This window comes from Aquarana catesbeiana, linkage group LG08, assembly GCF_042186555.1.
Source record: "Aquarana catesbeiana isolate 2022-GZ linkage group LG08, ASM4218655v1, whole genome shotgun sequence".
Lineage (NCBI taxonomy): Eukaryota > Metazoa > Chordata > Amphibia > Anura > Ranidae > Aquarana > Aquarana catesbeiana.
The window spans coordinates 4,954,950-4,976,955 of NC_133331.1; the positions used below are offsets into that span (position 1 = coordinate 4,954,950).

At 46.7% G+C, this 22,006-nt stretch overlaps 2 protein-coding genes across 2 annotated transcripts; both read left to right on the forward strand.

The window, feature by feature from the left end:
* Window positions 1-659: 659 nt before the first annotated feature.
* On the forward strand, window positions 660-1,690 carry LOC141105553 (C3a anaphylatoxin chemotactic receptor-like). The gene has a single exon (XM_073595446.1). It carries the CDS (start codon window positions 660-662, stop codon window positions 1,629-1,631), a length of 972 nt encoding a protein of 323 aa, XP_073451547.1. The 3' UTR covers window positions 1,632-1,690.
* Window positions 1,691-13,743: 12,053 nt separating this feature from the next.
* On the forward strand, window positions 13,744-14,767 carry LOC141105197 (C3a anaphylatoxin chemotactic receptor-like). Its single transcript, XM_073595086.1, has one exon. It carries the CDS (start codon window positions 13,744-13,746, stop codon window positions 14,725-14,727), a length of 984 nt encoding a protein of 327 aa, XP_073451187.1. The 3' UTR covers window positions 14,728-14,767.
* Window positions 14,768-22,006: the final 7,239 nt, after the last annotated feature.

The following is a 22,006-nucleotide window of genomic DNA, read 5'->3' on the forward strand; positions in this document are numbered from 1 at the left end:
TGTTAATGCAAACGATACTGCACCTGCTGCCATAAGTAACAATACTAGCGTTAGCATCTGTGTTCTGCACGAAACCTTGTTATCCTTTAACTTGCATTCTTCTAAATACTATAACTGTTAACCCTTCGTGGACTCTGTGTAAGCTGCTTCCTTAACCTGGGTATCCTACTACTGGCCCCACCCACAAGCTGATTGGGCCTCCCGTCATGTGACAGTCTCACGTGGGTTTGCACTGAACTCAGTTTGGCCCGAACTCACGTGAGACTGTCCCATGACAGCAGGCTGCCACGCCAATCAGCTGTGGTCATGGAATTCCCCACACCCGCATATAACAAAGGGGCAGGCATGTTGGTGACATCATTGTGGACAATGCTAATGAACAATATATGTCCGTGTGGCCATAATGGGTCAATGATCTCACCAGCATCCCCGCCCCTTCTGTTATGTTAAAGACTGTTTCCCTTGTTATATGAGGGTGACCAAGTCCACGGCCGCAGCTAATTGGGCCTCCTGTCATGTGACAATCTCTCTCGGCTCAGACCAAAATTTAGCTCATCACTAGTTACGGAACTCCATCATGACCAGAAATAATCTTTTACTTTATATTACATTTGATAACATCTGATTGGATGATAACCACATGGATGCAATAACTTTTGATGTCTTTACAGGAGAACAAGATGTCCAACGTCAGCCATGTGACGGAACGAAGCAGCTTTTACACCCATGAGCATATATTTACTATCATGGTCTTATCTTTCACCACCCTCGTGGGTGTCCCCGGAAATGCTCTGGTGCTTTGGGTTACCGGAGTGAAGATGAAGTGGACCATGACTACCATTTGGTTTTGGAACCTTGCTGTGGCTGATCTTATCTGCTGCCTGTCTCTCCCATTCACTATAGTGCAGTTCTTCTACCCAGACTGGTTGTACGGTCCTGTGCTCTGCAAGATGTTACACTTCATTGTTCCATTGAACATGTTCACCAGCGTCTTCACCTTGGTGGCTATCAGTGTTGACCGTTGCATTCTGGTTGTCCAACCCATTTGGGCCCGAAATCACAGAGGAGTGCGAATGGCGTGGATGACATGCTTGGCTATTTGGACCTTGTCCTCTTTGATGTGTCTACCTGTAGTCCAGTACCAACATTTTGACACTTCTGATAACAGAACTGAATGCTATTCTGCATCGCCCATAACAGAGCTCACCACTTACATCAATATGGTTTTTGGTTTTCTGATTCCGTTCTTAATTATTTCTGCCTGTTACATTTCTGTGGCTTTTATATTACACAATAGAAGATTTACAGAAATTGGTAATAAAATCATCAAGGTGTCTTTAGGGATCATAGTCGCATTTTTCATTACCTGGGCCCCCTTCCATATAATGGGTGTAATCCTGATATACATTGAAAGTGATGTAGTGATGATCCTAGATCTGTTCACACTGTCTCTGGCCCAGTTCAATAGTTGCATCAACCCAATACTCTACGTCTTCATGGGGAAAGATATGAAGGATAAGGTGAGACATTCTATTGCAGAGCTCATACAAAATACATTTACTGAGAGCTTATCAAAAACACCGCCTGAGAGGAGTCAGCAGATTGGAGAGGACAACGTGCCGCTACAGTGAAGATCTCATTGCAAAATGTGGTTGAAGGAGAGTGTAGGTGTGGCGCTGTTCTAGTTGAAAAAAAGCTTATATGTTTAAACCTGATATAGTAATGCTTCTGTGTTACACCCTCTGCAGAGTGCAAAACTATAAGACCTCAGAGAAAAACAGGAAAATTAGGAAAAACATGAATATATACTGGCTTTATGTGCTGGTATTCAGTATATGCACCCTCCGCAAGGTGCAGTGCCTTATAATTATATTCAATGTGTTGCACCCTCTGCTGGATGCAACAAACTGAGAAAGAGGCCTTTGAGAGGATAATTGATCATTTCACTCAGTGGAATAAGCCAACACATTTACAAAAAAAATGTTTTGCTAACAGCAACATTGAAACAATATTTTACTATCACTTTGCACCCCAGACTGGCTGAGGGTACAACACCAACAACAATTTGAAATTAAGGTTTAGTTTACACTTCCCTTTTGATATTTCAGCAGTAAATTGTGGAGTTTCATTTTAAAGGTAACCGCACTGGTTCAGAGACTGTGCAGAGGGTGTAACACTGTAGCATATTTCTTTCATAGGTGCTATATTCTCTTATCTCTTGGTGTCCATCACCCTGGCTTATTCCATTGAGTGAAATGATCAATTATCCTCTCAAAGGCCTCTTTCTCAATTTGTTGCATCCAGCAGAGGGTGCAACACATTGAATATAATTATAAGGCACTGCACCTTGCAGAGGGGGCATATACTGAATACCAGCACATAAAGCCAGTATATATTCATATTTTTCCTAATTTTCCCTTGTTTTCTCTGAGGTCTTATAGTAAAACCTTGGTTTGTGAACATAATTCGTTCCAGAGACATGCTTGTAATCCAAAGCACTTGTATATCAAAACAATTTTTTTTACAGGGTAAAAAAGAGAAGAGAGGCACCTCTATGTGTAGCAATAAGTTGCTAAATGTTGTACCTTCATTGAATGTAACAATATTGCTACACTTAGAGGCTCCTCTCTTCTTTTTTATACTCCGGTTGTGACATGACGCTACTCTTATATCAAGGCAAAATTTATTATTATTATTTATTATTATTTAAGGTACTTATATACTGCGGTCAATTTACGTAGCACTTTACATATACATTGTACATTCACATCAGTCCCTACCCTCAAGGAGCTTACAATCTAAGGTCCCTAACTCACATTCATATACTAGGGCCAATTTAGACAGAAGCCAATTAACCTACCAGCATGTCTTTGTAGTGTGGGAGGAAACCGGAGTACCTGGAGGAAACCCACGCAGGCACAGGGAGAACATGCAAACTGCAGGCAGGTAGTGTCATAGTTGGGATTCGAACCAGCGACCTTTTACTGCTAGGCAAGAGTGCTATCCACTACACCACTGTGCCGCCTTTATTGAAATATTTTTCTTGTCTCGCAAAACGCTCTCAAACAAAGTTACTCTCAAACCAAGGTTTTACTGTATTGCACTCTGCAGAGGGCGCAACACAGAAGCATTACTATATCAGGTTTAAACTTTTTTCAACTAGAAAAATAAGCTTTTTTCAACTAGAACAGCGCCACACCTACACTCTCCTTCAATCATTCGAAGTATACTCCACCTAGGTCATAGTAGATCTGTAGGGGGAGCAGTTCATTCTAAAGCTTTTCTGTACTTTCTTCTGCCCCATACACACGATCGGACATTGATTGGACATTCCGACAACAAAATCCATGGGATTTTTTCCGGCGGATGTTGGCTCAAACTTGTCTTGCATACACACGGTCGCACAAAGTTGTTCAGAAATTCCAAACATCAAGAACGCGGTGACGTACAACACGTTATGACGAGCCGAGAAAGATGACCTTCCTCATTGTAAAATGTGCCAAAGGGTGATTGGCAAAGATAATTGAAGGAAGACCTCTGTGTGAATGCTTAGAAGGATCTGTATACTTTTTTTTGTTGAATTAGTGATTGTGGTCAACTGATTGCAGGAAATCGTATCAGTGCATTCTAGGGGTGGCTGTACATGGACAGATGTCTTGTACAAGTCACATGTCATCGAGGCCTACTGCTGTTTGACTGACGCGGCCAATGGGTGTTGGCGGCACATGCATAAGGTCTAGGCTGCCGAACCTACATGCTTAAATCGCATTGATATATCCCATGCTTATGAAAACCCTGGTCTTCAGGGACAACTTTCTCAAGTGTCTGGTATTTCCCTCACCCTACCAAGATAGGAAAGCCTCACCTTTATTGCCCAAGGAGCTACAGTAGAAGATAGAGCAAATTCCTAAATTTTACATTTTGCAAATTAGCTTCAGCCAATTCAGTCAGCTACAGTCCAATGGAAAGTGATTACAGCCTTGCCTCTAGGGAATGGGTGCTCAACCTGTGGCCCTCCAGCTGTTGTGAAACTCCAAGTCCCATCATGCCTCTGCCTTTGGGAGTCACACTTGTACCTGTCAGCCTTATATTGCTTCATGGGACTTGTAGTTCTGCAACAGCTGGAGGGCCACAGGTCGAACACCCATGCTGCCATGCTCTAGTGGCAAGATCCGTTTGGTCAGGTTGGGTTATCCTGGTTGATTGTTTCCTCCATAAGCCCTAAACATGTTTCTGCAAATATACATGTACAAGCAGCAGTGGCGGCTGGTGCTCAAAATTTTGGGGCAGCGCAAACAAACTAAAAATGCTGAATCCCCCCCCCATCAATTACAGCCTCACTTTGCCCATCAAATGCAGGCACTGTGCCTATCAAATGCAGCCACTGTGCCCATCATATGCAGTCACTTGTGCCCATCATATGCAGCCACTGTGCCCCATCATATGCAGCCACTTGTGCCTAGTATATGCAGCCACTTGTGCCCATTATATGCAGCCAGGCACATCCCCTGGCTCGGCTGTCACTTCACTAACCCCAACGCGGCCGGTCCGGCGGCAATTACCGCTCGTGCGGCAGGGCTCTGCTCCTCTCCTGGATTGACGGGGCTCTCCTCCTCGGTAGCTCTCCCCCTCAGCGGCTCCCCTCTTCGGCGCGAAGCGGCGGCTCTCCTCCTCGGCGGGAAGCAGCGGCTGCGGCTCCTGTGACCGCTCGGCTCCTCAGTCTTCCTCCGAGGGGCCTCCTCGTCCGCCAAAGCGATAGGCATCCAATAGGATCACCTAATGCTTTGGCCGATCGGGAGACTCCACCTCTCTCACTGCCAATCCCTCCACTGGCTTCTATTCAGTGTCCTCCACCCCTCTCTGCCAATCCCTCCACTGCCTTCCACTCAGTGTCCTCCACCCCTCTCTGCCAATCCCTCCACTGGCTTCTATTCAGTGTCCTCCACCCCTCTCTGCCAATCCCTCCACTGGCTTCTATTCAGTGTCCTCCACCCCTCTCTGCCAATCCCTCCACTGCCTTCCACTCAGTGTCCTCCACCCCTCTCTGCCAATCCCTCCACTGGCTTCTATTCAGTGTCCTCCACCCCTCTCTGCCAATCCCTCCACTGCCTTCCACCAAGAATACAATTCAAAATACTAACAACAACATACAAAGCCATCCATTACTCTGCCCTGAGCTACATTACCAACCTTGTCTCAAAATATCACCTTCTGTGCTCCTTCCAACACCTCCTTCTCTGTAACTTCATCTTCTCCCATGCTCATCTCCAAGACTTCTACATAACCCAGTGGCAGCCCCTCCATAGGGGGCGCCCCCCCCCCATCAATGCCTCCGTCCAGACGCTTGAATTCCAATCTGGGGTTTTTTTTTGAAGCACAGAGGCTCTAATAGGCTTCAAAAAAAGGGTGGGCTCCAGGCGCAGTTTTGTGACAATAGCGAATAAATATTTGCTATTGTAACACTGATTCTCCTACCGGCCAATCAGGAAGCGGGTCCTGATACCCGTCACACAATTGGCCGGAAAGGAGATCCGATCGGATTGGCCACCATTAGGAGACACAGGGGAAGGACGAAGCCTTCACCACCCACCACCTGCCACTCAGAGCGCTGCCCCGGGTAAGCGCAGGGCCCCGACTACTAACTGACTGACTGACCTGGGGGAGGGGATGTGCTGCCCATGACCCAAGGGGGATATGACGGGTGGATTGTTTGCTGCCCCCCCTCAAAAAAACACCAGCCGCCACTGGCAAAACCTCTCCCATGTTCTAGAACTCCCAACCCCAATCTCCCACTCTGTCCACCTTTAGGTGATCCCTGAACATGCATATCTTCAGGGACATTTACCTGGCCTCCACCTAAGGACTGAACTTTTACTTTCTCCATCAGCTCAGCCAACCACCACCCCCACCCCCTCCCCCGTTATAATCTTTGGTAACTGTACTGTCTCTCTTTGTTTTGTAAAGTGCTGTGCAAACAATTCTTGACGCCACATAAATCTTGTATAATAATAATAATAATTACCATTTGGTCACGTGGTCTTTGTTGGATTAGGGGTTCAGCCCATCTGAACACTGATCTTCCTCTTTAGCGGAATTCACAAGATCAAACATCTAGGCTTTTGTGAATGATACTTTGTAACCAATCTAACAATCAATCAGTTTATAAATAATTATTTGAAAATTGTATTATAGACCTCGGACACCGACCAGATAATCTACTTCTGGACTGCTTGAGGCTGGTCTGCATTGGCTGTTTTTCAAAAATTGCTTTTCTGTAGAGCAGTGTTTCTCAACTCCAGTCCTCAAGGCGCCCCAACAGGTCATGTTTTCAGGATTTCCCTCAGATGAAACGGCTGTGGTAATTACTAAGGCAGAGACACTGATCAAATCATCTGTGAAAAATAATGGGAAGCCTGAAAACATGACCTGTTGGGGCGCCTTGAGGACTGGAGTTGAGAAACACTGCTGTAGAGTGTCATGGCTTATACAAATTTCATTGTAAGCTATCTCAGATATTCCATAAACATAATATAAAGTGTAATATAGAAATAAATACAAAAATGTTTGAAAAATTTGAGTGTATTTTTTAATTCTTTATTTTAATTTTCCAGGTTGATAAAACAATACAGTAAAGGGAGTAGACAAGGATCAGAGGTCTTCACCAAATCTCTTTATACAGCCAACGCTTTGTCAAAATATTGTGAGGCTCATTAAACAGAGAAGGTGCATGTGATAAGAGGGGGGGGGGGCATTTTATAGAGATGAAGCCACAAAGCTAGTTGGGGGTCTATAGAACAGACATGGTTGGATTTACGCTGGCAAGACCCTACTCAGAGTGATTGGCATGCAAGACTAGAAGAGAGGAGAGCAGCGCCGATCTGAGTGTAGTAATATAACAGAAAATAGATTTATTCAAAGTAATGAACTCACTAGACAGAAGATGATTCTAGGCTGTGTGTCATCCAGATCATTGCAGAGATCTGTGGCAGCACTAGAAGAGCACGGTCTCCTTGGACCCAAAGGCACTGGTGGTTTTTGGTGTCCTGGGCTTGATGGAGGGTAGTGGCTACTCTCCTCTCTTCTTGTGTTTACATACAGAGATTTCTTCTACTCTACTGCTGGCTGCCTTTCAAGTATGCTAAAGGACCCCTGTCCCCTTTTCCTGTGGTTACCACCCAGGATACATGGACCTACCATAACTTGGACTCCTCTACCCTTCCCTTCCACCTTGTCTCCTGAACTTTATCCCAGGAGACTATACACTTAAATTCCCCCCCAGCAGAGGTGCTTTTGCTATAGTCATAAAGCCCCCAGCGCACCAAATCCCCCCTGATGCTATAAGACTAGTGAACCTGTATCAGCTAAGTTGGCCAAGCCCACTGGCTTGATGAGTAGGGCCATGGGATTCTGTTGGCATTTTGCAAGATGGGTGATGAATACTTAAGCCTGGCACACACTAATAATTTTTTTCATTCAACCCAGCAGATTGAACGAAAAAAAAACTGACAGCTCCGTTCAGAGCCGCTGTACTAAAGACCCAACATTAGTATAGCAAACTCCTCCACTGAGCTGTTATGTTTTGACATGGAGACAGCCCCCCCCGCCAGAACACTTTGATCAGCACTCTCAACCATTGGCTGAGAGTGCTGATCAGGAGCTGGTCGGCTGCTGGTTTTCCAGTATGCTCATCCAATAGAAGCCGGCCAAACGACCAGCTTCTGTTGGACCGATTGACACACACAGGCCAAATGCCGGACGGTTTCTGTTGAAGCGGTCGATGTCCCCCATCATTCGGCCCGTGTGTACTAGGCATTATCAAGGAAGAAAGGGCGGCTATCCCTGGCCCTGGAGGTTCTCATTAGATCAAAAGAGGCCTGGGACCTTGCTACATGTGCAATAAAATAACCCCACAAAGTGGTCTTTTTAGGTCTCCATCAACATGCAGTATTCAGCATTAGCTTGAAAACCAACTCGGTAAAACCAAATCAAATGGAATTGTTCATCTCTATACTTTGCTGCTGTCATTAAATCTTACATGGTCCTAATGTTGTTTACTTTATCTAACCAAAGACCGCATAATGGGTTTTGGGGATTCTTTCCAGCAGAACTTTTGCCGCATAAAGTAAATGGGTGAGGAACAATTGCCTAAAGTGCTACATTGGCATGGGAGTGTGGTGGAGTAGGATGCCAGACGGGTCATTCCCCAACTGAACCTTTTTATTTTTAAACATATTTTTGCATGAACTGGTATGGCCACCATAGGACTATTGTACAACCGGGACAAATTGGCTGTAGTAAGGTTCAACCTTTGTGGCTTCTATTTAAAGAGAGGAGAAAATATTTTCACTAACTTCTTTGGAACTAGAATGATTCATGTAAATCTCATTTTATTAAATATTTGTATAATATTTTATAACTAGAGCACATCTGTACAAATACTTTTCTCTGGAACTGGCAACTTTTGCTGGCAGTTGCTCCAGCTTTTTGCATGATTTCCATAATTTGGTGGTGCAGGGTGAAAGTAGTACATGATGACGAATACAAATGGGGGTTTTTAGCAGCAAATGATAAGTAAATCTATTGTTTGCTGCTTTTAAATGTTGCACCCTCTAGTGTATGCAAGTGTGTACAGTTTTTAGCATAGGAAAATTTGGCCTGGCTGAGAGCCAGGCCTGGGTTGAATCTGGGTCAGGGCTAAGAGACTCACGGAGGCTGGATGGCTCAGCAAGCAGAACCCCTGGTAACTCCTCGTGTTCTCTGGAACCTTGGAAGAGCTTCCAGAAGTAGAGGGTGGAGTCTAGGATGAGCTGCCTGGAGTACTGATAAGAGCCCCAGCCAATCTCCAGCAAAGTGGGCTGGCAGGGGGCAGGCACCTCATGACTGATGGGTTATGCCAGCGGGGGTAGTCGGGTGGACGATGAAGAAGGAGTGCTGAGGAGGCTGTTGGTGGCCCTTGAGGGTGTTCTCTAGTTTGGGGGGGGGTGACCTCAGGCCTGGGGCTTGGGTGCTAGTGGGACCCTTTACAACACATGGAGGAAATCCTTCCTGGAGGAATGGGAGCAAGGAGAGGACAACAGGAGAAGATCAGCATGTACAGATGGTCTCCTGAGATGTCAGCCGGGTGGGCTGGTGAGAAAGCAGTCTGGGAGGACTGCGGAGACAGGGAGCGTCAGTCTGGGAGGACTGTGGAGACAGAAAGTGTCGGTCTGGGAGGACTGTGAAGAAGTAGCTAGGAGGGCTAGTGAAAGGGGCAGCTGCAACTAGGTGGGCTGGCAGTGCATGAAGAAGTGGTGCTGGGATCAGTCGCCACAGGGATGTAAGGGGGACACTGGACTTTGCTACACAACCAAGGGGCCCGGGGTCTCTGCCTGTAAAGGGCTTTTGCTTTGAACTGGCTGAGTGTCTGGTCAGATCTATTAAAGTGTCTCAGATGGGTTCTTCTGCAAGCAAGTATGCTGGAGGATGTGAGGAGTGTATATAGTCTGTACAGAGGAGAAGTTGTTCCTGAAGTTGTTCTGAAGTCAAGTGGGCATCCCACAATACCCCTATCCCCATCCAAATTCTAATCCCACAATAAAATAACTAAACAAAGTACTGGACTGTTTTCTGACTCTGGGAGAGTGCGAAAATTCAGTGTGCCTGGCTACACAGGGTGGGGGATCCCATTCTACTTGCGGCTCCTTAGGGGGTGCACTACATAAAACATGTTATGCTTTTCTGTAATGCATAGCAGTATATGCACGGCCCATTATGGGGTCATTTAAAGTCCAGTTACACTTGTAGCACCCTCCTAGTTAGGTTGCTAGGCAAATGTTATTATTTTTGGCTCTTCTCTTTTTGGCTCTGGAGCAGTTGTTGATTGCTTTGGGCTGTTCTATGTTCCACAGGCTGCAGGTTTGATTATTTCCCCCCCACATTCTAGACTTTTCTAGAACATAGTGGGCTGGAAAGGCAAATGAGCAGTCTGCAAATTTATGGTACTTCAGCCAATTCCTGGGGAGGGGTGCCCAGTAGGTGGCTGAAAATCACATAAATAGTCTGAGGCCTGGAGCAGCCAGCATCGTGTCCTACTGGAGGAGTTCCCAGCCTGAGGGGCTTTGCCCCTCTGGGCAGACAGCTGGAGTTTGCTGCATGTTCATTGAGGTCCCAGCTGTGGCATAGCAGGGGAAAGGGTGGTGGGGGGCTACTTCTAAAGATTCTCTTCTGGTGCAAATCAAAGAATTTCACCTAAGGAACTAGTCTGGAGAGCTTATTGAAGAGTGGCTATCCTGTAGCACTGTGTACATTAACCTCTCCTTCACTAAAGAGTGTCCGGTGGATACTGAAAGGAGGCAACCGGTGATCCTGTGACATTGTGAGTACTGACCTGAGCTCAGGGTCCTAGTGTGTGATGTTTCCTTTGGGTGGAAGAGCCAGTGGCAGTTCTGACTGGAATAGCTTTCAAAAGGACGCAGTTCTGCCATCTATACTTGATCCTGCATAGCAAAGTAGAGTGTCCTCTTGAAAATATTCAGCACATTGGAGTAATCCGTAACATTCAAGTAACATCCAAGTTCTTCAGAAATAACTGACCTTGGGGGGAATGTACTGGGGACAGACTGACCTTGGGGGGGAATGTACTGGGGACAGACTGACCTTGGGGGGAATGTACTGGGGGACAGACTGACCTTGGGGGGGAATGTACTGGGGGACAGACTGACCTGGGGGGAATGTACTGGGGGACAGACTGACCTTGGGGGGGAATGTACTGGGGGACAGACTGACTTTGGGGGGAATGTACTGGGGACAGACTGACCTGGAGGGAATGTACTGGGGGACAGACTGACCTTGGGGGGAATGTACTGGGGGCATAGGTGTGCGCAGCCTAATGCATTAGGGTGTGCACCCTTAAGCTCAAACATACATGCATGTGTATGTATCTACATATATATGACCCCGGCACATTGATCTCCCTGCTGGCACAGTGAAAGAGAAAAGGATAAACACTTCTCTTATGGCAGAGCCGGTAAGAGGGAGATCTTTCCCATGTTCCTGTTGCTACACAGAGCGATAACAATAATGCGCATGGGGGGGATTAGGGTGTGCCTGGGCACACCCGGCACACCCTGTGCGCACGCCTATGACTGGGGGACAGACTGACCTTGGGGGGATTATACTGGGGGGCAGACCAACCTTCTGGCCAGACCTACTGTTCATCACGGCACTGCATCACTGCTCTTCTTGGGGCACCCAAATTGCCGTGCGCCGCTAAAGTGTTCGGGTTTGGCTTAATGAAAAGATGGCAACCCTAACAGAGGGGGAGCCAATCAGTGGGTCCAGCGGACCCAATGTCCGCCGGCCACCCGCGATCATTCCAGAGAGAGGCAGAAAGGCGATCTGCCGATGTAAACAAGGCAGATCGTTGCTCTGACAAGGGAGAAGATGGAGATCTTGTGTTCCTGCTAAGCAGTGAACATGGATCTCTGTCTTTCCCCAGTCAGACTATCCCCCCACAGAGTTAGCAAGCACCCTCTAGTGACACATTTAACCCTTTGATCGCCCCTGGTGTTAACCCCTTCCCTGCCAGTGTCATTAGTACAGTGACAGTGCATATTTTTGGCAATGATCACTGTATTGGTGTCACTTGTCGCGGATTGCCGCCATTACTAGTAAAGAGCGAACCAATCAATATACGCTTATTGGGATTTTTTTACCAAAAATATGTAGTAGAATAAAAATTGGCCTAAATAGATGAAGAAATTCGATCTCTTTAAATTTTTTTTATTGGGTGTGTTATAGCAGAAAGTAAAACATATTGCTTTTTTTTTTTTTTTTTTAAATTGTCGCTCTTTTTTATTTTAGGGGCCCCATTAGGGAGCTTTGGTGAAATATTCTAAACAAGGGGAATCTGCGCCACACTGGGTGATTAGGGTGTGCCCAGGCACATCTGGCACACCCTGTGCTCATGCCTATGATAAAGATGCCGCTACAAAGTCCATACAAGAAAGCTAGTTGGGGTCTCCAGAACAGACCTGGATGCAGGGCTTTTTTTCAGCGGGAACATGGGGGAACGCACTGAATGTATGTAATGGCAAGGGGTGCTGGAGAGTCTACAATGATGGGTGCTGGGGATCTATTTTTACATGGGGGTCTATTGTTTTCTAGGGGGTGTCTGTTACTGCCAGCGATACAGCACCTGTTACTGCCAGCGATACTGCACCTGTTACTGCCAGCGATACTGCACCTGTTACTGCAAGCAATACAGCACCTTTTACTGCAGGCAATACAGCACCTGTTACTACGGGCAACACTGCACCTGTTACTGCAGGCAATACTGCACCTGTTACTATGGGCAATACTACACCTGTTACTGCCAGCGATACAGCACCTGTTACTGCGGGCAATACTGCACCTGTTACTGCCAGCAATACTGCACCTGTTACTGCGAGAGATCTTGTACCTGTTACTGCGGGCGATACTGCACCTGTTACTGCATGCAATACTGCACCTGTTACTGCATGCAATACTGCACCTGTTACTACGGGCAATACTACACCTGTTACTGCATGCAATACTGCACCTGTTACTGCATGCAATACTGCACCTGTTACTGCATGCAATACTGCACCTGTTACTACGGGCAATACTACACCTGTTACTGCCAGCGATACAGCACCTGTTACTGCGGGCAATACTGCACCTGTTACTGCCAGCGATACTGCACCTGTTACTGCGGGCAATACTGCACCTGTTACTGCCAGCGATACTGCACCTGTTACTGCGGGCAATACTGCACCTGTTACTGCCAGCGATACTGCACCTGTTAGTGCAGGCAATACAGCACCTTTTACTGCAGGCAATACAGCACCTGTTACTGCTAGCGATACTGCACCTGTTACTACGGGCAATACAGCACCTGTTACTGCAGGCAATACTGCACCTGTTACTACGGGCAATACAGCACCTGTTACTGTGTGCAATACTGCACCTGTTACTGCCAGCGATACTGCACCTGTTACTGCAAACGATACTGCACCTGTTACTACAAGCGATACTGCACCTGTTACTGCAAACGATACTGCACCTGTTACTGCAAGCGATACTGCACCTGTTGCCATAAGTAACAATACTAGTGTTAGCATCTGTGTTCTGCACGAAACCTTGTTATCCTTTAACTTGCATTCTTCTAAATACTATAACTGTTAACCCTTCGTGGACTCTGTGTAATCTGCTTCCTTAACCTGGGTATCCTGCTGCTGGCCCCACCCACAAGCTGATTGGCGTCCCGTCATGTGACAGTCTCACGTGGGTTTGCACTGAACTCAGTTTGGCCCGAACTCACGTGAGACTGTCCCATGACAGCAGGCTGCCACGCCAATCAGCTGTGGTCATGGAATTCCCCACACCCGCATATAACAAAGGGGCAGGCATGTTGGTGACATCATTGTGGACAATGCTAATGAACAATATACATCCATGTGGCCATAATGGGTCAATGATGTCACCAGCATCCCCGCCCCTTCTGTTATGTTAAAGACTGTTTCCCTTGTTATGTGAGGGTGACCAATTCCACGGCCGCAGCTAATTGGGCCTCCTGTCATGTGACAATCTCTCTCGGCTCAGACCAAAATTTAGCTCATCACTAGTTACGGAACTCCATCATGACCAGAAATAATCTTTTACTTTATATTACATTTGATAACATCTGATTGGATGATAACCACATGGATGCAATAACTTTTGATGTCTTAACAGGAGAAAAAGATGTCCAAAGTCAGCGATGTGACGGAACGAAGCAGCTTTTACACCCATGAGCATATATTTACTAGCCTAATTTGCCTAATTAGAGAGCCGCCTCTGATCGTGGTCTTATCTTTCACCACCCTCGTAGGTGTCCCCGGCAATGCTCTGGTGCTTTGGGTTACCGGAGTGAAGATGAAGTGGACCATGACTACCATTTGGTTTTGGAACCTTGCTGTGGCTGATATTATCTGCTGCCTGTCTCTCCCATTCACTATAGTGCAGTTCTTCTACCCAGACTGGCTGTACGGTCCCGTGCTCTGCAAGATGTTACACTTCATTGTTCCATTGAACATGTTCACCAGCGTCTTCACCTTGGTGGCTATCAGTGTTGACCGTTGCATTCTGGTTGTCCAACCCATTTGGGCCCGAAATCACAGAGGAGTGCGAACGGCGTGGATGACATGCTTGGCTATTTGGACCTTGTCCTCCGTGATGTGTCTACCTGTAGTCCAGTACCAACATTTTGACACTTCTGATAACAGAACTGAATGCAATTCTGCATCGCCCATAACAGAGCTCACCACTTACATCAATATGGTTTTTGGTTTTCTGATTCCGTTCTTAATTATTTCTACGTGTTACATTTCTGTGGCTTTTATATTACACAATAGAAGATTTACAGAAATTGGTAATAAAATCATCAAGGTGTCTTTAGGGATCATAGTCGCATTTTTCATCACCTGGGCCCCCTACCATATAATGGGTGTAATCCTGATATACATTCAAAGTGATGTAGTGGGCATCCTAGATCTGTTCACACAGTCTCTGGCCATGTTCAATAGTTGCATCAACCCAATACTCTACGTCTTCATGGGGAAAGATATGAAGGATAAGGTGAGACATTCTATTGCAGAGCTCATACAAAATACACTTACTGAGAGCTTATCAAAAACACCGCCTGAGAGGAGTCAGCAGATTGGAGAGGACAACGTGCCGATACAGTGAAGATCTCATTGCAAAATGTGGGTGAAGGACAGTGTAGGTGTGGCGCTGTTCTAGTTGAAAAAAAGCTTATATGTTTAAACCTGATATAGTAATGCTTCTGTGTTACACCCTCTGCAGAGTGCAAAACTATAAGACCTCAGAGAAAACAAGGAAAATTAGGAAAAACATGAATATATACTGGCTTTATGTGCTGGTATTCAGTATATGCCCCCTCCGCAAGGTGCAGTGCCTTATAATTATATGCAATGTGTTGCACCCTCTGCTGGATGCAACAAACTGAGAAAGAGGCCTTTGAGAGGATAATTGATAATTTCACTCAATGGAATACCCCAGTTGTGACATGACGCTACTTGTATATCAAGACATCGCTTGTATATCAAGGCAAAATTTATTGAAACATTTTGCTTGTCTCGCAAAACGCTCTCAAACCAAGTTACTCTCAAACCAAGGTTTTACTGTATTGCACTCTGCAGAGGGCGCAACACAGAAGCATTACTATATCAGGTTTAAACATATAAGCTTTTTTCAACTAGAACAACGCCACACCTACACTCTCCTTCAATCATTCGAAGTATACTCCACCTAGGTCATAGTATATCTGTAGGGGGAGCAGTTCATTCTAAAGCTTTTCTGTACTTCCTTATGCCCCGTACACACGATCGGACATTGATCGGACATTCCGACAACAAACTCCATGGGATTTTTTCCGGCGAATGTTGGCTCAAACTTGTCTTGCATACACACGGTCGCACAAAGTTGGTGGGAAATTCCGAACGTCAAGAACGCGGTGACGCACAACACGTTACGACGAGCCGAGAAAAATGAAGTTCAATAGCCAGTGCGGCTCTTCTGCTTGATTCTGAGCATGCGTGCCACTTTGTGCGTCGGAATTGTGTACACACAATTGGAATTTACGCGATCGGATTTTGTTGTCGGAATATTTTATAGCCAGCTCTCAAACTTTGTGTGTCGGAAATTCCGATGGAAACTGTCCGATGGAGCCCACACGCGGTTGGAATTTCCAACAACAAGCTCCCATTGCACATTTTACGTCGGAAAGTCCGACCGTGTGTACGGGGCATTCCTGTGCGTGGATTTACCCATAACCTTCCTCACTGTAAAATGTGCCAAAGGATTATTGGCAAAGATAGTTGAAGGAAGACCTCTGTGTGAATGCTTAGAAGGATCTGTAGACTTTTTTTTTTGTTGAACTAGTGATTGTGGTCAACTGATTGCAGGAAATCGTATCAGTGCATTCTAGGGGTGGCTGTACATGGGCAGATGTCTTGTAGAAGTCACATGTCATCGAGGCCTACTGCTGTTTGACTGACGCGGCCAATGGGTGTTGGCGGCACATGCATAAGGTCTAGGCTGCCGAACCTACATGCTTAAATCGCATTGATATATCCCATGCTTATGAAAACCCTGGTCTTCAGGGACAACTTTCTCAAGTGTCTGGTATTTCCCTCACCCTACCAAGATAGGAAAGCCTCACCTTTATTGCCCAAGGAGCTACAGTAGAAGATAGAGCAAATTCCTAAATTTTACATTTTGCAAATTAGCTTCAGCCAATTCAGTCAGCTACAGTCCAATGGAAAGTGATTACAGCCTTGCCTCTAGGGAATGGGTGCTCAACCTGTGGCCCTCCAGCTGTTGTGAAACTCCAAGTCCCATCGCGCCTCTGCCTTTGGGAGTCACACTTGTACCTGTCAGCCTTATATTGCCTCATGGGACTTGTAGTTCTGCAACAGCTGGAAGGCCACAGTTCAAGCACCCATGCTCCCATGGTCTAGGGGCAAGATCCATTTGGTCAGGTTGGGTTACCCTGGTTGATTGTTTCCTCCATAAGCCCTAAACATGTTTCTGCAAATATACATGTACAAGCAGCAGTGGCGGCTGGTGCTCAAAATTTTTTGGGGGGCGCAAACAAACTGAAAAATACTGAATCCCCCCCCCCATCAATTACAGCCTCACTTTGCCCATCAAATGCAGCCATTGTGCCTATCAAATGCAGCCACTGTGCCTATCAAATGCAGCCATTGTGCCCATCAAATGCAGCCATTGTGCCCATCAAATGCAGCCATTGTGCCCATCAAATGCAGCCATTGTGCCCATCATATGCAGCCACTGTGCCCATCATATGCAGCCACTTGTGCCCATCATATGCAGCCACTTGTGCCCATCATATGCAGCCACTGTGCCCCATCATATGCAGCCACTTGTGCCCATCAAATGCAGCCAGGCATGTCCCCTGGCTTGGCTGTCACTACACTAACCCCCCGGTGGCCAGTCCGGCGGCACTTACCGCTCGTGTGGCGGGGCTCTGCTCCTCTCCTGGAGTGACAGGGCTCTCCTCCTCGGTGGCTCTCCCCCTCAGCGGCTCCCCTCTTCGGCGCGAAGCGGCGGCTCTCCTCCTCGGCAGGAAGCAGCGGCTGCGGCTCCTGTGACCGCTCGGCTCCTCAGTCTTCCTCCGATGGGCCTCCTCGTCCACCAAAGCGATAGGCATCCAATAGGATCGCCTAATGCTTTGGCCAATTGGGAGACTCCACCCCTCTCACTGCCAATCCCTCCACTGGCTTCTATTCAGTGTCCTCCACCCCTCTCTGCCAATCCTTCCACTGCCTTCCATTCAGTGTCCTCCACCCCTCTCTGCTAATCCCTCCACTGACCTCCATTCAGTGTCCTCCACCCCTCTCTGCCAATCCCTCCACTGGCTTCTATTCAGTGTCCTCCACCCCTCTCTGCCAATCCCTCCACTGGCTTCTATTCAGTGTCCTCCACCCCTCTCTGCCAATCCCTCCACTGGCTTCTATTCAGTATCCTCCACCCCTCTCTGCCAATCCCTCCACTGGCTTCTATTCAGTGTCCTCCACCCCTCTCTGCCAATCCCTCCACTGCCTTACACCAAGAATACAATTCAAAATACTAACAACAACATACAAAGCCATCCATTACTCTGCCCTGAGCTACATTACCAACCTTGTCTCAAAACATCACCCTCTGTGCTCCTTCCAACACCTCCTTCTCTGTAACTTCATCTCCTTCTATGCTCATCTCCAAGACTTCTACATAACCCAGTGGCAGCCCCTCCATAGGGGATGCCCCTCCATCAATGCCTCCATCCAGACGCTTGAATTCCAATCTGGGGTTTATTTTTTTGGAGCACAGAGGCTCTAATAGGCTTCAAAAAAGGGTGGGCTCCGGGCGCAGTTGTGTGACAATAACGAATGAATATTTGCTATTGTAACACTGATTCTCCTCCCGGCCAATCAGGAAGCGGGTCCTGATACCCGTCACCCGAAAAGGAGATCCGATCGGATTGGCCGCCATTAGGAGACACAGGGGAAGGGAGAAGCCGTCACCAACCACCTGCCACTCAGTGCGCTGCCCGGGGTAAGAGCAGAGCCCCGACTACTAACTGACTGACTGACCTGGGGGAGGGTATGTGCTGCCCATGACCCAAGGGGGATATGGCGGGTGGATTGTTTGCTCCCCCCCCCTCAAAAAAACACCAGCCGCCACTGGCAAAACCTCTCCCATGTTCTAGAACTCCCAACCCCAATCTATCTGGATGTCTCCTACTCTGTCCACCTTTAGATGATACCTGAACATGCATATCTCCAGGGACGTCTACCTGGCCTCCGCCTAAAGTCTGAACTTTTACTTTCTCCATCAACTCACCCAACCACCACCCCCACCCCCTCCCCCGTTATAATCTTTGGTAACTGTACTGTCTCTCTTTGTTTTGTAAAGTGCTGTGCAAACAACTCTTGACACCACATAAATCTTATATAATAATAATAATAATTGCCATTTGGTCACGTGGTCTTTGTTGGATTGGGGGTTCAGCCCATCTGAACTCTGATCTTCCTCTTTAGCGGAATTTACAAGACCAAACATCTAGGCTTTTGTGAATGATACTTTGTAACCAATCTAACAATCAATCAGTTTATAAATAATTATTTGAAAGTTGTATTATAGACCTCGGACACCGACCAGATAATCTACTTCTGGACTGCTTGAGGCTGGTCTGCATTCGCTGTTTTTCAAAAATTGCTTTTCTATATATTTATAGAGGATTGTATATTGTATCTGTAGAGTGTCATGGCTTATACAAATTTTATTGTAAGCTATCTCAGATATTCCTTATATTCCATAAACATAATATAAAGTGTAATATAGAAATAAATACAAAAATGTTTGAAAAATTTGACTGTATTTTTTAATTCTTTATTTTAATTTTCCAGATTGATAAAACAATACAGTAAAGGGAGTAGACAAGGATCAGAGGTCTTCACCAAATCTCTTTATACAGCCAACGCTTTATCAAAATATTGTGAGGCTCATTAAACAGAGAAGGTGCATGTGATAAGAGGGGGGGGGGCATTTTATAGAGATGAAGCCACAAAGCTAGTTGGGGGTCTATAGAACAGACATGGTTGGATTTACGCTGGCAAGACCCTACTCAGAGTGATTGGCATGCAAGACTAGAAGAGAGGAGAGCAGCGCCGATCTGAGTGTAGTAATATAACAGAAAATAGATTTATTCAAAGTAATGAACTCACTAGACAGAAGATGATTCTAGGCTGTGTGTCATCCAGATCATTGCAGAGATCTGTGGCAGCACTAGAAGAGCACGGTCTCCTCGGACCCAAAGGCACTGGTGGTTTCTGGTGTCCTGGGCTTGATGGAGGGTAGTGGCTACTCTCCTCTCTTCTTGTGTTTACATACAGAGATTTCTTCTACTCTACTGCTGGCTGCCTTTCAAGTGTGCTAAAGGACCCCTGTCCCCTTTTCCTGTGGTTACCACCCAGGATACATGGACCTACCATAACTTGGACTCCTCTACCCTTCCCTTCCACCTTGTCTCCTGAACTTTATCCCAGGAGACTATACACTTAAATTCCCCCCCAGCAGAGGTGCTTTTGCTATAGTCATAAAGCCCCCAGCGCACCAAATCCCCCCTGATGCTATAAGACTAGTGAACCTGTATCAGCTAAGTTGGCCAAGCCCACTGGCTTGATGAGTAGGGCCATGGGATTCTGTTGGCATTTTGCAAGATGGGTGATGAATACTTAAGCCTGGCACACACTAATAATTTTTTTCATTCAACCCAGCAGATTGAACGAAAAAAAAAACTGAAAGCTCTGTTCAGAGCCGCTGTACTAAAGACCCAACATTAGTACAGCAAACTCCTCCACTGAGCTGTTATGTTTTGACATGGAGACAGCCCCCCCCGCCAGAACACTTTGATCAGCACTCTCAGCCATTGGCTGAGAGCGCTGATCAGGAGCTGGTCGGCTGCTGGTTTTCCAGTATGCTCATCCAATAGAAGCCGGCCAAACGACCAGCTTCTGTTGGACCGGTTGACACACACAGGCCAAATGCCGGACGGTTTCTGTTGAAGCGGTCGATGTCCCCCATCATTCGGCCCGTGTGTACTAGGCATTATCAAGCCAGCGAAGAAAGGAAGAAAGGGCGGCTATCCCTGGCCCTGGAGGTTCTCATTAGATCAAAAGAGGCCTGGGACCTTGCTACATGTGCAATAAATTAACCCCACGAGGTGGTCTTTTTAGGTCTCCATCAACATGCAGTATTCAGCATTAGCTTGAAAACCAACTCGGTGTTCATCTCTAAACTTTGCTGCTGCCATTAAACCTTACATGGTCCTAATGTTGTTTACTTTATCTAACCAAAGACCGCATAATGGGTTTTGGGGATTCTTTCCAGCAGAACTTTTGCCGCATAAAGTAAATGGGTGAGGAACAATTGCCTAAAGTGCTACATTGGCATGGGAGTGTGGTGGAGTAGGATGTCAGCCAGGTCATTCCCCAACTGAACCTTTTTATTTTTAAACATCTTTTTGCATGAACTGGTATGGCCACCATAGGACTATTGTACAACCGGGACAAATTGGCTGTAGTAAGGTCCAACCTTTCTGGCTTCTATTTAAAGAGAAGAGAAAATATTTTGACTAACTTCTTTGGAACTAGAATGACTCATGTAAATCTCATTTTATTAAATATTTGTATAATATTTTATAACTAGAGCACATCTGTACAAATACTTTTCTCTGGAACTGGCAACATTTGCTGGCAGTTGCTCCAGCTTTTTGCATGATTTCCATAATTCGGCGGTGCAGGGTGAAAGTAGTACATGATGACGAATACAAATGGGGGTTTTTAGCAGCAAATGATCAGTAAATCTATTGTTTGCTGCTTTTAAATGTTGCACCCTCTAGTGTATGCAAGTGTGTACAGTTTTTAGTATAGGAAAATTTGGCCTGGCTGAGAGCCAGGCCTGGGTTGAATCTGGGTCAGGGCTGAGAGACTCACGGAGGCTGGATGGCTCAGCAAGCAGCACCCCTGGTAACTCCTCGTGTTCTCTGGAACCTTGGAAGAGCTTCCAGAAGTAGAGGGTGGAGTCTAGGAGGAGCTGCCTGGAGTACTGATAAGAGCCCCAGCCAATCTCCAGCAAAGTGGGCTGGCAGGGGGCAGGCACCTCGTGACTGATGGGTTATGCCAGCGGGGGTAGTCGGGTGGAAGATGAAGAAGGAGTGCTGAGGAGGCTGTTGGTGGCCCTTGAGGGTGTTCCCTAGTTTGGGGGGGTGACCTCAGGCCTGGGGCTTGGGTGCTAGTGGGACCCTTTACAACACATGGAGGAAATCCTTCCTGGAGGCATGGGAGCAAGGAGAGGACAACAGGAGAAAATCAGCATGTACAGGTGGTCTCCTGAGATGTCAGCCGGGTGGGCTGGTGAGAAAGCAGTCTGGGAGGACTGTGGAGACAGAGAGTGTCAGTCTGGGAGGACTGTGGAGACAGAGAGTGTCAGTCTGGGAGGACTGTGGAGAAGTAGCTAGGAGGGCTAGTGAAAGGGGCAGCTGCAACTAGGTGGGCTGGCAGTGCATGAAGAGGTGGTGCTGGGATCAGTCGCCACAGGGATGTAAGGGGGACACTGGACTTTGCTACACAACCAAGGGGCCCGGGGTCTCTGCCTGTAAAGGGCTTTTGCTTTACAGTACAAAGTTCTGGACTGTTTTCAGACTCTGGGAGACTGGGAAAATTCGGTGTGCCTGGCTACACAGGGTGGGAGATCCCATTATACTTGTGGCTCCTTAGGGGGTGCACTACATAAAACATGTTATGCTTTTCTGTAATGCATAGCAGTATATGCATGGCCCATTATGGGGTCATTTAAAGTCCAGTTACACTTGTAGCACCCTCCTCGTTAGGTTGCTAGGCAAATGTTATTATTTTTGGCTTTACTCTAGTCAGTGGAG